Source organism: Siniperca chuatsi, linkage group LG23 (genome assembly GCF_020085105.1).
Source record: "Siniperca chuatsi isolate FFG_IHB_CAS linkage group LG23, ASM2008510v1, whole genome shotgun sequence".
Lineage (NCBI taxonomy): Eukaryota > Metazoa > Chordata > Actinopteri > Centrarchiformes > Sinipercidae > Siniperca > Siniperca chuatsi.
In genome coordinates, this window is record NC_058064.1 from 12,493,578 (window position 1) to 12,508,676 (window position 15,099).

The following is a 15,099-nucleotide window of genomic DNA, read 5'->3' on the forward strand; positions in this document are numbered from 1 at the left end:
ACTTAATGCACCAGATGTTTTATTATTGAATATATATGTGACTGTAACTAACACAATTACATATCATTCATATATATATATATATATATATATATATATATATATATAAAAAGTACAATAATGACAGGTGGTACAACACATAGAATTACATCCCATAAGATCATTATAACATTACATTATTTATTATATACGATACGATAATTTTCACATCCTGTGCCACCTTACAGGATTTTGTGGGAAAACTGATAACAAAACAGAGTTAAAGCTTTTGGAGGCCTCTTTAAAAATGCTATGGCACCTTTGAATATGACATTTCCAGTAACAGATGTAACAATGTTCAGCCTGTTTATTCTACTGTGAGACTACAGAGTAAGAGTGAGACCTCTTTGCTTCAATGTCCTCTCAGAAGTGATGCACTGACATGAGCCTCTCTTATGTGCAGTTCTCAAGCTCAACAGAAGAGGGCAGTGTTGGTCCTCAAATGCTGTTACAATATGAGAAATTACACTTTAAGGCTCATCGTTGTGTACTGCGTGTGTGCATACATATATTTACAGGGCGGCGTTATTTAAGCAGTTACGAGAGTCAAAAGAACATTGCCTGTATTGCTACTAAAATTACATCATACCTAATTAAAGGCACAACAACACAGTTGCTTTCATTTATTATGGCTGATTAGTCCTTTTGGAATTGCTGAGGTCACCAAAGTCCATGCACCAATAAAAATGGCAAAAGTAAAAGTTGTCCCACCTGAACTGGTGCCACAAAACTAACAGGAAGAGGGAGCAGTCAATCAACCTCAGTTTGCTCATACTCCTGAGAAGAGGTCTAAAGTGTGGGTGTACCATGTGATAGGGCCTTTAAGACCTTTAAGAAAGTCATCAGAAAGTTTTACCCAGACAAATTATGTGAAGCTCACACCTAATACAAAATGTAAAAGGGTCACGTAATATTAACCATTAGCAGAGCCTTTATTATAACTTTTAACATGTATACTTTGGTTATTCCTTAATTGTGAAGAGGTATTTTCTGTAATATGCATATACATCTAGTTGTTAGATGTGATGTGTGGAGTGATACAGGTATGTTTTTAGTTTTTTATTAAATCAGCTATAGTAGCTATACTATATGCTAGTATTAGGTGTACTTTACACTCATACAGTGGTCCATTCCATACACCAACCTTTTCCATTTTTATGCTCTTAAAACAGCCAGACAGTATTTCTTCTTACTAATACGCTTCCTGTTTAATTGCTAAATTTGGGATGCTGTATAAATGTGAGTATACTGCACAGAGCGCCCTTTTCCCAAATAAAATCTGTAAAGTGTGTTTTATAGCACATTAAAACGGTTAATACACAGAGGAAAACAACTTGGTGAACGAATCTCACATCAAAATAACCAACATTACCTTAATTGAAATATTAGGTAGATAGATCTTTGCTGGCTTGGTAAAAAGCCTAGAAGGACAGCCAACACTAGTGCCAACTGATATGGGGGGCCTAATATTTTGGCATGTGTTGGAGTGTTCAATTTGGCATCTTGAATCAGATTTCTGGGACTCTGGGCTTTGTCTCAGGGTTTGGATATATTTTCTGAAAATGTAACAATTTGCTCTACCAAACACCAGCATATTTCTCACTTTAAACACTACCTCTACCTGATATCCCCCTGATAATAAACTGATAGAGAATGATTTCTTTGAGGGTTTTTCCCATTTTATTTCCTTCTTTTATTTGCTTGCCATCAACCCAACCAGTGTACATGTAAACAGGAGAGGGAACTTGACAACAAATACATGGAGTGGGACTGGGGTGTTGGGGTGCCTTGTCTCACTGTTTTTCCTTTTTAAAACAAAAACACAACTAATTTTGTGAATATGGTCAATGTCTCTGAGAAGCTCACTGCAGTGTGGTAGCCTACTGGCGCCAAGAAAACAAACTCAAAATGTTTGAGTTTGCACTGACCACATGGCTGAGAAATGCAAAATCCATATCTGAATGCTGCTATTAAGAACAAATTTTTTTGATCCTCTAAATGTATTATAGGGCTGCAATTAATTATTATTTTCATTATTGATTAATAGATTAATTATTTACTGAATAAAATGTATAAAACAGTCCAAAATCCAAATATGAAATTATTTTAAAACCGAAAAAAGCTGCAAATCCTCAAATTGGAGACGCTGAAACCAGAGAATAATTGCAGTTCTTAACTGAAAAAAGGCTGAAATTATAAATTATTAAAATTGTTGCATATTCATTTAACTAATCAATTTATCGACTGTGTTGTTTCTTCTCCTTTCTTTTTTGAGGTGCAGTGTTTTTCATGAGGCCCTTCGGCTCATGTTATTGATTTGTAGCCTACCTCATATTAATGTGTTTTAATCATCATATTGTCGGGGTGAATATACACTAAAATAGGCTTTTTAAGAACTACATATCAATGCATAAAATCAATATTTTTGGTGACAACTCAATGCAAGTAAAGCTTAAAACCTAGAACCATAAAACTTACCACACACTTTCCATAGGGCCTACATAGACTATTGTAAAGCTCAAACTAGTAATGTCAGGCTTCCAGTTCAATGCATTTAGCAGCAGTTGATAGTCATCCGGACCCATTGTATGAAAAGCCACAGATATGACACCAGACCAGTGTGAAGTGCCTTGCTGAACCTGGATGGCGCACGCATTCAGCGGGGCGGTGAGAGATTCCAACCCGCTGGACTGATGCTTTCCTCGGCCTATAGCTGCGACTCTCCCGGCTCTTCTGCTCCCTGAGGAGGGAGGGGCTAACTGCGGGACAACGTGACATTTCCGCATGTCAATAAAAATATGTTTCGGAAGTCAACAGAGAGAAGTATATAGTTCATGTTAACAATTAGTCTACCGAAGTGCTCTAACGCTGCTTTCACTTCAACAAGTGTGTCCAAAGTTAACATGTAGACTTTCGGTCACATGTTGCCAAGCCTGAACACGCACTATCCGCCAGGTGCTGCCTCTTCTCAAGGAAACAAAACACTCCGGAGTGTTTTCAAAGCGGGGATTTTGTGCAGAAAACCAAGGAGACACTGAAGACTGAAGCGTACACATGCTCAAGTTAAAGCCAAAGTTTGACCTGCACAGAGATGTGGTGTCTGATATCCTCAGGAAGGAGGCGTCGGTCTGCAGGGTGAAAGGTGAGGCGTTCAGGGGTCCACGGTCTTTCAGTGTCAAAGAGTATTTTTTACTGATAACACACATAGTTGACCAGTAGATAGCTAACACTGCTAGCTAAAACTGTCAGGTTTAAATGAACCTTTCACTGTTATTGCAGAAGCTAGAGTGCATTTAACTGTATTAAACATTTGTGTAATTAGTACGAAATTGCATAATATCCCTTACAAAGTCAATTTCCCGGAGAAAATTTAGCTAGGAGTGTCCTTTTAGCTTTTACTTCAAAAATAGTAAGTAGTAAAATATTAATGCGTATTGACCAGTAGATGGCGCAATTTACTCTTCACATTTACTCTAAATACCGTATAAAGAAAGCAATTAAGTCAATATTTCCTTTAAAGCAGTCGGCATGCCTTAAAACGTCTCAAAGATGGAGCAACATTTCAAATTAAAAGATAAACTACAGGAAAAGACTATAGAAAATACAATTTATTGAACGAATACCTTTTAAAATATCTGTAGTGTCATGATTCTAATATAATTAGAGAAAATATAATATGAACTAAATGGAATGAGGATTATTTTATTTCCAGTGTAAACAATCTCAGTACCAGTTATTGGTTACCACAAGACTGAAAAGAAAGACTTTGCTTATTTTTCCAAAGCAAGACTTTCAAATATCATGGAGTTACTAAGCAAGCAAATGTTTACTGTAACATTATAAGAAATTTTTACACTTTTACTGTAAACTTCCTACCGAGTGCACAGACATAAATGTGTTTGCATGACAATATGTGTTTATGTAGGTAATGCATCAGCATCTCATTATGTCTCATAACATTAAGCAGCATATTTACAGATTCCTTCCAAAAATTTTTACCTGCACATCTGGGCACTTTACACATGTAATAACAACTAATTATACAGTGGAAACACAATATACTCTCATTTAGCATAGTACTTAGTATGTTCACCATGAGCAGTGGCAGGGATACTAAAAACCTGTTTGTCAGTTCACACTGTTGTTTAGACATGATAAGATGGATGGGTTCACAATAATGATGCTGTGTCTGCAGAGTACTCTGGAGCAGTGGACACTCGTATCCTGAACATTGAGAGAGATGGGGGCATCCTTTACTCCTGGAAGGTAGGTCCATAGTGAAGGCACTGAATATTAAGAGTATGCTCATTAGGTGCGTGTAATTATTCTAATCTTCATAATCCAGTGCTCTTTCCAGTTAAATTGTGTTGCAACTGTAACTGTATCTGCTTGTGCCAGTCCTTTGTTGAAGTTATAGTGAGTGAAATATTCAAATCCCAGATGCCATTTTTTATGTCTTCACCAATCATCATCAAATGGACACTATCAAATAAAAAATTCTATATTCTTTTGTACAGATTTTGCTATAATTCTGCTTGACATATTTGGTATTTTTGGAAGCCTTGAGATCCTTACTAGAATTTTAAATACAGCACAACATAAATTTTTAATGATAGACCCGCCAAAGATTCTGTGGGTTTAGGAGGTTAAAGACAGTGTGCAGCCTGCAAAGAGAAAATAATCTCTTTTAGTGCAAGGTTCACAATTTTATGCATGCCTGGCTGTGCCTGTGGTTTCAGAGTAGACCTCCTTTTATTTTAAATCTTCTGAATCAAACAAGCGGTGAATCGTTAGTTTGAAGACAAACAGGTCTTGTCAGGATAATCAGCAAGGTGAGCCAAGGTAATGAAAAGGTCAAGCACGATGTTCCACACATATCAATGTGGCAGAGTAGGTCTACTCGGTCGGGACAGATTAGGATTATCCATCTCTGTAGTTTGACTGATTTAAACATTAGTGGATTCTGTTCTATTCTGATAGGGAGCAACAGGGACCACCAGGATTGGGAAATATGACTCCAGCACCAAGCAGAACAAGGTATTGTGTGTGTGTCCCATATCTCCTTCCCTTTAGTGCTGCAGATTTTGCTTTTGTGTATGTGTGTGTTTGTGCGCGCCCGTTCCCATGTGGCCGTGTATTCTTCCCAACAGCTCCTGTACACATTTGACAAGCAGGTGTGTGTCAGCAGCTGTTCCCTGAACAAGGAGGAGACCCTGTTAGGTGAGCCTCTGTAACGTATAGATAATGAATTACCAGCAACAGACATTTTTTAACAATACTGTGTTCTTGACCCCAAATAAGGCAAATAAGTAGGAGTTCAGCTTGATCTGAGCCACCAAATTCAGGTCTAAATGTCAGTGTCTAGAAAGCAGCGAGGAGTATCCCTATGACAGTACTCTTTTGACTCTAGTGGTGCCAAATCATAGTTTAAAACCCCCACTGATTTAATGTAGTCTCTGTGGAAAGGAAATTATGTGTAAATTAAGTCACATGACACCTTTTTTCCTCTCAGCTGTCAGCTTGGCACAAAACACCGGAGGAGAGGAGCGCCTCAAACCAAGTAACACCCAAGATCTCTTTCCCTCTATTTCATTTACATGACATCAACCATTTCAGCTTGCTGAAGTATTCAACATATTGCAATTTTAAACTTTCTGGTCACATTCTTCTATTCATTTCCTCTCACATTCTGTCTGCATTTGTAGTATCCAAGTGTCTAACTCTCCTGATTGAGATCCATCCCATCAACAACACTAAAGTCCTCAAGGCAGTAGACTGCAGGGTCAAAGTGCAGGTAGAGTTTATGTGTGTGTGTGTGTTCGTAAGTGTGTGTGTGTTGTCTTGGTCACTTTCTTGCAGGTTTTACTGCAGCCACGAGCTGATGTTGCAGTTAAGGAGTATGAGTTCCATAGAGGTTGCTGAAAGTGGACTGGCCTCTAGTTGCCATTCTCACTCTTACTCACTATCATTTTTTATCTGTCTCTCTTTCTCAGTTATTTCTTTTTATCAACAGATGAATATTAATAATGTATATGTTGGTCTTTCCCCGTATTGTCAAACCACAGATTAAAAGATATTCCATGAATGTTTGAGGCCTGCCTTAAAATGTAGATTTTTCCATTTGGTAAACCACTCATTTAGATGCTGACTCGTCTTTTCTGTGGCTGTCTCTAGTTCCTCCATTCAGAAACTGACAGGAGATCAGTGCTGGAGAGCCACCTGCTGCTGCTGACTGAGGACGGATGTGAGTCTGCGTGCCCTCATGCTTGTCTGTCTGTGTCGGCTGTATTTCTTTAATCTGTTACAAAACAGATCATCACATTTAGAGCGAAATAATCTGTCATTTTACAAACAGCATTCTCTGGAGACACATTAGATTTTATGTAGTTGTAGTTATGCATACTTATCCTGCTGTGCATTGCAGATGTGGATCTCTACCATGTTCTGCTGACAAGACAGGAGGGTTATAGAGTGGTAAGCTGGACTCTACATTCACCACATTGCTCACTTCAGCAGCTCTTTTTCTTTTTGAAGGAAGTGTCTGCGTATAGTGGCCTCAGGTTAACTATAAATTGCATGGAGGATTTTTCTGGCTGGTGGGTTGTGTACAGTTTTTTTTTTTTTTAGAGGTATAAATTATTTGCACATATCCAGTAATTAATAGGCAAAAAGGTTGGAATGTATTTACATAACCCAGTGCAAAGAGTATGTTCTTGCATTAGGAATTCAGTGTGTCTACAAAGCTGAATATGAATGTGTTTGTGTGAACCAGGTGATGGCGAATCCCGAGCGTTTGTCCAAAACAGCAGAGAGAATAGTAGAGGACTTCTGCTGGGTCCAGTGGGACAGACACACACAAAGACTCTACTATCTCACTCATAATGTAACAGACACACACACAGACATGTACAACTATACTTGTGAGGACAGTGCTTTGAAAAGATGGCTATACATAGTGCAAAACAAATTTTCTTTCGACTAGGAATAACAAAAAATCTGTATCACGTGTCTCTCACAGGACAAGTTCCTGATGCAATGTGTTCAGTTTTACCCCTACCATACCTGCGAAACTGTGGTTAGTCATCTCTCTGTCTTATAATTTAATAAATTACCAGTCTTTTGCACATGCTATCATAATGACAATGTGACCTGATAATAACATATACTCGTCTTGCTTTATATTACTGTCCCACAGTTGGAACTCCCATTAGAGTTACCTGCTAATTCTTTCCGCACAATCAAGTAAGGCAACAACCACTACTATATTTATACAGTATAAATATAGAAATATGTTTTCTCAGCAGCTACTTCATTCTATATTCTGCATTCCATTGAATGTTATTGACAAAGACACTAAAATTAATTCCTGTACATTTCCTATGCTGTGCAACTTATTAGTTTGTTGTACATGTTCGCAACTGACTGGGACTTTTGTTTATGTGTGTGGCCAACAGGTTTGTAAATCTGGGTTTTGACCATTATCACACGGAGAGACCAGAGCAGGAGCTTGTTAAGATGAAGGTCTTCACAAACAGAATAGGTAACACATTCACACACATCCGCACACATAAATCCTCTCATGAATAATGTGCTTTCACACATATATTCTCGCACAGTCAGCAGGCTATTTGGGGGGATGCCATCCCCCTTGTTAGCAAAATGACCAAAAAGCATCCCCCTTGTTAACCTGCCATCCCCCCTCTCCACCCTCTAGTAGCAGAGAGAGTGCAGTGGCAGAGGGGTTGTTTAGTTGATTATGTCAGTCTAGTCTGCCTGACTCATTGATCCTTTATCTGACTAAGGTTTGTGCAAGTTAGAATCTATGGCCCCGAACATGGTTTTCAAATATTAGCAGCCTAAGTGTGCTGCGTATTGATGAATCCATGGCGCTGTGCGTGGTGCTGAAGTAGCAGAAGGATTTGTAATTGCACCTTTTTCTCTCATTCCCGCCCTTCTGTCTGTTTCATCTTGGATCTGTAATATTCTCTAAACCATATTCTATCAATACTGAATTCTATACTATATTGTAGCCTATATAATCTAGTGGTATTACCTTGATGATTAAAGTGACAAGTAGCAATGTGTAGTCGTGGGGTGCTCCCACTCAGCAATCCCCCCTGTTAAAAATGAACAAATCACAGACTGCTTACAGTTACATGACTAATTCTATATGTGTGTGTGTGTGTTTTGCATTTCTCTTTATTAAAACAAGAAAGTAAGTCCCTGCCACAACTCGGAAGCTATGTTATAATCTGCAGAACATAATGATAACAAACTATTTTATTAAATACACAAAATGAGTGAATTGTGTTTTTGGGCACCAGAGATCAGAAAATCAAGACTGAAGGCATTTTGTAATTCACAAAACGATTGTTTTCAAAATAAGAACTGTTGCAAATTATTGCATAATAATATTATAAGTCCAACCTCTAACAAGGGATGACTCACTTTTAGAATGACTATTATTACTATTTGATTCATTCACTGAACTGATTGAATCTTTGATTTCCAAATCAAATACAAAATCTCAATCATTCATCCCTATTATTGTACTCTTACTGACTGATATACCTTTCAAAAAATATTTATGTTAGGTATTAATATGTGAATAGATTTTCTATCAAAACATATCACAACTGATTTAATTTCTCATTGATTATCATGAACATTGTCATGGATGTACATGATCTTTCATTGATGGCACCTACTGTGTGATTACTGCTCTGTCCTGTGGTTTGTTTTTAGGAAGCATGTGTGTGTGCTACAGCCAACCACTTAAAGACAAACAGGAACTCATCTACACTGTGATTTTAGTTCACAAAGGTGTGTATGCTATCTACTGTTGTCTACTCAAAGGATGTACAATACCTCATTTCTTTGTCTTTCTATTGCTGTCTCTTTTCCTATGTTACTGTTTTTTTTAATCTTGATTATATGGTGACAAATTCTGATTTTCTCACTTTCTGCAGACTGCAGCAAGACGTTCAGAGTATCTCTGGGCAATGACCAGTCACCACAGAGAGCCACACAGCTCCATCCCCTCTTCATCCCCATAGGTTATTCCACACACAGACATGTTATACAGTCATGCACACACATCAGAATCCTTATAAATTCAACCAAATGTGTGAGTTTGTAAGTTTGACTGCCAAACATGCATTTCCTACTTTTGCATTCAAAATAGAAACACAGACACACAAATACAAATGAGAGTGTGTATTCTCATGCAGCCTAGTAAATGTCTGCTGTGCATACAGCATGCTAACATATACCCTGACAGTGATGCTGTGTTATTTTTGTATGTAGGTTACTACATCCTAGTGTATCTGCAGGGTTATTTCCTCCATTGTATCAACACCAGGCAGCAGGAGATGCTCTGTCACTCCCTCTTTCTCTCAGGTAAGACAAGGTTTTTGTACAAATCGTGTCTAACCTGAGTGATGGCAGTTTGTATACCTCTTTTCCTAGCTCCAGCTCCTATTTTTTTCCTGAGATGTTTTTTTAAAACATGGTACCTGCACAAACGAGAGAAGGTGGTCCTCATATTAATCCAATTTTAGTATGTCTTATTCTCTGTCTGTTTGTCTGTCTGTCTCAACAACCTGAAGGTCTTGACGTGGACTTGGGCCTGCAGTGTCAGTCAGCTGACATTACAGTGCTGCATACAGAGGAAGAATCTAGTGGTAGTCTGCTGGACTTGACCAGTGGGAGGATCCACACTGCTGAGCTTAGCCCTGCCTACCTGCTGCAGATACTGCGATCAGACACTCCTTCTAGGTGAAAATGATTCATAACTGTGGAAATGAAGGACTTATGTATATAGGCGTTATTATTTAGATGGTATTTATACACATAGAGGAGGCACTTGAGAGCAGAGGAGAATATAGGTAGGCAGGAAGCAGACACTAACTTGAATCCTGGCCAGCATACACCTTGGATTCAACCATCCTGCTCGATAAAGATGCATCAGTGGCCCCTTGCTCTATTTTTTTGTTCTATTCATTCATTCATTCATTCATTCATTTTTTTTTTTACATTAATCCACTTTTTAAACAGCACATTCATCACCTCAGTCAGTACCTGATTGTTGGCTGTCTGCCTGTGCATCTGCCTTTGTGTCTCTGTGTTTGTATATGCTTATGTTGTAAAATAGAAAAATAAAAATAAATTTGTTGTATGCCACCTCCATCCAAGGTGTCCTAGCAGTAAGACTGACCCTCAGCGCCTGGCCGCCCTCCACTGCCTGCTGGTTTACATGGGAAACGACCCAAACCTGGAGCTGAAGGTACAAATGAAGGCAAGAAAGGAGTTGGCGAGGACAAAAGTATTGACATTTAAAGCAAATTTACTGAGTTAAGTTTTTGTGTCAAAGTTAGCATCAGGTAACGTTTCTTTGACGTAACACATCATCTGGCCCCACAGAACATACACTTTCATCCAGCATTGCATTTTTATACAACACAATGTCATTATTTATTTTTAGAACATAAAGTAAATCATAACTTCAGTTGTTATCAATGTTTAAACAAAGTCAAGAGATCAACAATATCTCCTTGATGAAGAGAGAGACTGAACACAGACGTGAGAGGAGGATAAAGAAGCAGAAAAGTGGTAAAGGTGACAGAGAATGCAGTCACTTTTAATCAAATGTAAGGTGCTTTCCCTAAAGTAAAATGAACAGCTAAGTAAAAATTAATAGATAAAGGTAGAGATGGCAACTTTTATGCACTTCTGTGCAAATTGGGTAGGTGTCAACCTTGAGTTGGAAATGAGCAGAATGGAGGGAAGGAGACAGAGAAAGAAAGAAAAGACAGGATGCTGTAATAAAACAGGAGAGGAGAGAAGACTAGTGGACTGAGATCAAACCGAGTCAAACAAAGACAGAAAGAAAGGGATAGATATTTTGTTTGGACACAGTGCTGACTATGACTCAGACTCTATTAGTAGTACACCTAAATTAAGATGTTCCAGCTTCACTGATAGATTGTAATAAATTCTTTCTTTAGAGGTTAAATGAGTCACCAGCTTCATTAGTGCAGCTAGCACTGGGAAATTGAACACTACACATAACTTTTGTATTCTTTGTAGACTCTGTTAATGGGGTCAGCAGCACAAAAAGTAGTGGCTTTAATAAAGGTGTTTGCTTGTTAACATTTTTTGCTTTGTTCACAGCAGTTTGTAACTTTAAGAGGATACTGTGCAAATTAAGTTCTTCTGCTCCTATTATTGCTGCTTTTTCTTTCTCTTCAATTGTTACACAGTATTGTGTTTCTGGACATAGGACTCAAACTGGCTTTGGCAAAGAGATATTTCTTCAAACAGAAGAGAAATGAGCAACATAAAATGTGTTTTCACTCTGATACACTGTGGCTGTGAGATTTGCAGGGACTATCTTTGAGGACATCATTCATTTTTCATGTTTCTGTAATGTAAACATCAGAGGGCCCATCATTCCAAAGATTCTTATCAGTGAACTGTTTTATTACCAAACCAGATAGCCACTGTTTGAACAAGAGTGTACTGCCATGCTAGCGGTTAACATCAGCATGCTAACATGCCCACAATGACAATACTAACATGCTAATGTTTAGCAAGGATGTTTATCACATTTACCATCTTAGTTTAGTGTTTTAGCCTGCTAACATTGACCATATGGTGGTGATAGATGAAAAGTCAGGGGCTCTCCAAAGGCATAGTACCAAATTTTTGGCAATAAACCATCAAATCTTTGTTGAGATATTTCATTGCACTCTATACCAAAGAGGTGGACCAACTGACCGATAGACATACCCGACTTTGCCATCCCTAGAGCCACATCGCTAACATGGCTAAAAAATGACGTCTCACTGAACAAATAAAACACAGGGTTTTTAAAGGCATATTTCCACATACTAGGGATTACATATTAATACTTAATATACTCTTTAACTTTCTTGCAGAGAGTTCGATGAGAAAATCGATACCACTCTCATGTTTGTGTGCTTAATATGAAGCTACACCTGGAGACAATTAGAAATTAGGGGTGCAGCTAGCCTGTCTCTGTCCAAAGGTGACTAAATCCACCTACTAGCACCTCTAAAGCTCTATAAGTATTTAGTTATAGTTTGTTTGTTTGATCCATACACCATGAGGTTGGCAGTCAACCAGCAGAGACTCCAGGAAGTCACTGTGCTCGGCCAAGAATCAGTCAAGTACATAACACACTCGTAAAACCGCAACTTGTTTTTACGCTTCAGTCTCTGTAAAGATTAAACAAATGAGTTGCGCTCCCACCACTTTGACACCTGTCTCCTGTGTGTTTCTATCCTGCCTCTAGATTATTGAATGGCTGTGTGACAACGTGAACGCCTTCGAATCCTTTGATCAGATCCAGGAGTTCATTCTAGGTCAGTGGCAGCTGAAGCAGGGGGACACAAGTCTCCCGAGTACCATTTCTTCTTCCTTTTAGAGTCTGGCTGCTCTCTTGCCTTTTCATGTCTCCTTCTGTCTGTGGTTACTAGACTACTTACATCTTGTCTACACAAACCGAATTCTGTTATCAAGTCTGTTTGGCTCTTAAATGTCATCACGCAGACTTGTATGCAGGTCTGGAGAGTCGAGATTAGAGGATGAATTTTGTTATTTTGAGACCTTGGAGACTTGAAGCTTGCACAGAACAATTTGAAAAAATATGATATAAAGCCGTAGTAGAACCACAGCAACTCATTTGTATGTCCCACAATGTCTGTCTGAAGAAAATAACTCAAGAAGGGTACATGATATTAATTTCATATTTCCGAAAACAGTCATCACCTAGAGAGTAGATGATCACATTAGATGTTAGAGCACCTTGCTGAATACATTTGCATATTATTGGGGCAGCTGTAACAACTTTAACTTGCTCTAAGATACGGAGCTCATATTAATACAGGTGTTACTGTAAAGTATGTGAAGACAATTATGTTGACCTAATAAATAAAATATTAGTAACCTGTGCTCACTAATATATCATAGTGATTATGGCGGGACCAGGGAGGAGGGGCAGGCTTACTGACTGAATGGGGGCAAAGCCTTGTTTGTGGGCCCTCTTTCCCAATCACTGAATAATATAATCAGTAATATTATTCATGGACGCAATATAGAAATTGAATCTTAAAAAAATCGGAACATAAGTCCACAGTTTATCATTTTAGCCCAGTATAATATTATTATATTATTCCTATAATATCTCTGCAGGGGCTTAGAACATATGTGGTACAGTTTAGTGACTTACAATGAGCTGAAAATAGTGTACTAGTTAAAGTACCACATTCTAGCATGTAATCACTTTAAAATATTCATAAGGTATCTTATGATTTTGTTGTACTTATCCCTTGTGGCATACCCAACATTATCTTATTATTAAATTATCATATCCTGTAATAGCATATGTTCTTTTGTAGCTACTGAACAGTGAGTTTGATATTTTTCTCCTATGATATCAGTATACTATTGTATGATAATGACTGTCAGTCTGTTCGTTCTCTTCAGAGTCTCTCCAGAGACTCTCCACTCTATCTCCAGAGACTCTGAACAGGGAAGAGATTTGAAGAGATTTGTCTGCCAGTCACAGGTGCTGCTGCAGAAGCTGAAGCTGAGCAGAGAAGGCAGAATATTCATAAAACACCCACATCAGGATTACCTCACCCAGGCCGGTGTCACCGGCCTTTACCACTGAAAAACAAGGCCATGCAAAGCAGTCATCCAAACAATAATCTGCCAAACGGCAACAACATCAACATCACTTCAGTACCAAGGAGAGCGTATGCCACTGATCTGAATTTATCAATGAACAAGATTTTACAATTTAAAACCAGCAACAAAAAATACCATCCCCACTGTCAACAATTTGACTATAGTATGAATAAAATAAAGCAGTATTGCCGACTTATCCCTAACACTAAAATTAGCATACAGCTTTGCAGCCATAAATCCACCACACTAAACTATAGTTTCTCCATTACTGTCACTCTCACAATCACAGAGAAATGCACACACAAAAATAATTTTTTTTACTTACCTAGCTTTGTGGGTTTCTCAAAGATGCCTAGTTCAACTCCAAGATAATGAATTATACAGTTAACTCCAAACAACAAACTAAATTCACGGTAATGTCCAGTTTTCGATGTCCATCCTTCTCTGTTTCATACTGGTTTCATACTTGCCTTAACTGTGCACCAGCTTTTAGTTTGTTTTTCCATTTTTGCAGTAGCCTAGCACATGTGCAGTGGACCCCCTCACACACACACACACACCATAAAATCTGCTAAGTTTGTCTTGTAGTTATTTTAAGATAAGAATTCTGCATAACTGTGATATATAAAATACACGTCTGACTGTTCTCTCTCTCTCTCACACACACGCACACAAACAGCGTCTTTGTACAGAATAAGCTATGAGAAGTCTCTCAGCCTGGATAAAGTCCTGCCTTACTCCTCTGTATTTGAAAAGAAGGTACCACACACACTCATACGTACACACACACATAGATTTCCACATGCATAAAGGCATAGAAAATAAACAGACAACCATATATAAGGATATGAATGCAAAGAGGACACACTTGCAGTTCTATTCCTTTTTGTGTGCTTTAAGTGTACACACACACACACACACACACACACACTGTCTGTCTTTGTGTGTTTTAGGAGATGCTAGTGTGTCTGCTGGAGGTCCCTGGTGTGTTGTGTACCACTGAGCTGAATATTGAACCTGTCTTCAAAGGGAAGGTAACAATATGTTTTTCAGTTTTTAAAACACATTTATTAGATTAAAATTTTAAGTTAATACTGAATGATATGCCTTCTTACGACTCTGTTTCCTGCCCTATTTCCCGAACCAGTTAATAAATCGAGACAGTGCGTGTTTGTTACATAACATATTATACATACTGCAGGTACATTTGTGAAACAATGTTGGGAAATTACTGTAGCCGACTTCATTCAGACACTAAAAAGGCATTTTTTATGTAAAACAGTGTGATTTTATTTAAACTGCGTCTGCTTGTTCGCAATTCAGACGCAATTATCCTCAATTATCCTC

The 15,099-nt window shown here is 38.2% G+C and overlaps 1 protein-coding gene and 1 long non-coding RNA gene across 7 annotated transcripts in view; one reads left to right on the forward strand and one right to left on the reverse strand.

The window, feature by feature from the left end:
* Positions 1-160: 160 nt before the first annotated feature.
* On the reverse strand, positions 161-3,029 carry LOC122871076. The gene is made up of 2 exons (XR_006376783.1): positions 2,893-3,029; positions 161-2,798 (listed from the first exon to the last, which is right to left on the reverse strand). It is a non-coding gene; the product is annotated as an uncharacterized LOC122871076 (long non-coding RNA).
* LOC122871075 (gamma-secretase activating protein) overlaps positions 2,785-15,099 on the forward strand; it is a 41,360-nt gene continuing 29,045 nt past the window's right edge. For 3 of the 6 annotated variants that reach the window (XM_044185670.1, XM_044185672.1, XM_044185673.1), the window contains exons 1-21: positions 2,796-3,181; positions 4,235-4,305; positions 5,020-5,076; positions 5,190-5,259; positions 5,552-5,599; positions 5,745-5,833; positions 6,214-6,283; positions 6,464-6,513; positions 6,812-6,922; positions 7,058-7,114; positions 7,235-7,281; positions 7,494-7,579; positions 8,252-8,254; positions 8,785-8,862; positions 9,009-9,095; positions 9,346-9,438; positions 9,648-9,816; positions 10,234-10,324; positions 12,356-12,425; positions 14,432-14,511; positions 14,706-14,786. In XM_044185670.1, coding sequence (XP_044041605.1) covers positions 3,094-3,181; positions 4,235-4,305; positions 5,020-5,076; positions 5,190-5,259; positions 5,552-5,599; positions 5,745-5,833; positions 6,214-6,283; positions 6,464-6,513; positions 6,812-6,922; positions 7,058-7,114; positions 7,235-7,281; positions 7,494-7,579; positions 8,252-8,254; positions 8,785-8,862; positions 9,009-9,095; positions 9,346-9,438; positions 9,648-9,816; positions 10,234-10,324; positions 12,356-12,425; positions 14,432-14,511; positions 14,706-14,786 — 1,596 coding nt within the window. In that variant the 5' untranslated portion in view covers positions 2,796-3,093. Of the gene's footprint in view, positions 3,182-4,234; positions 4,306-5,019; positions 5,077-5,189; positions 5,260-5,551; positions 5,600-5,744; positions 5,834-6,213; positions 6,284-6,463; positions 6,514-6,811; positions 6,923-7,057; positions 7,115-7,234; positions 7,282-7,493; positions 7,580-8,251; positions 8,255-8,784; positions 8,863-9,008; positions 9,096-9,345; positions 9,439-9,647; positions 9,817-10,233; positions 10,325-12,355; positions 12,426-14,431; positions 14,512-14,705; positions 14,787-15,099 lie in introns of all 6 variants that reach the window. The other 3 variants (XM_044185668.1, XM_044185671.1, XM_044185669.1) reach the window with 2 other exon arrangements.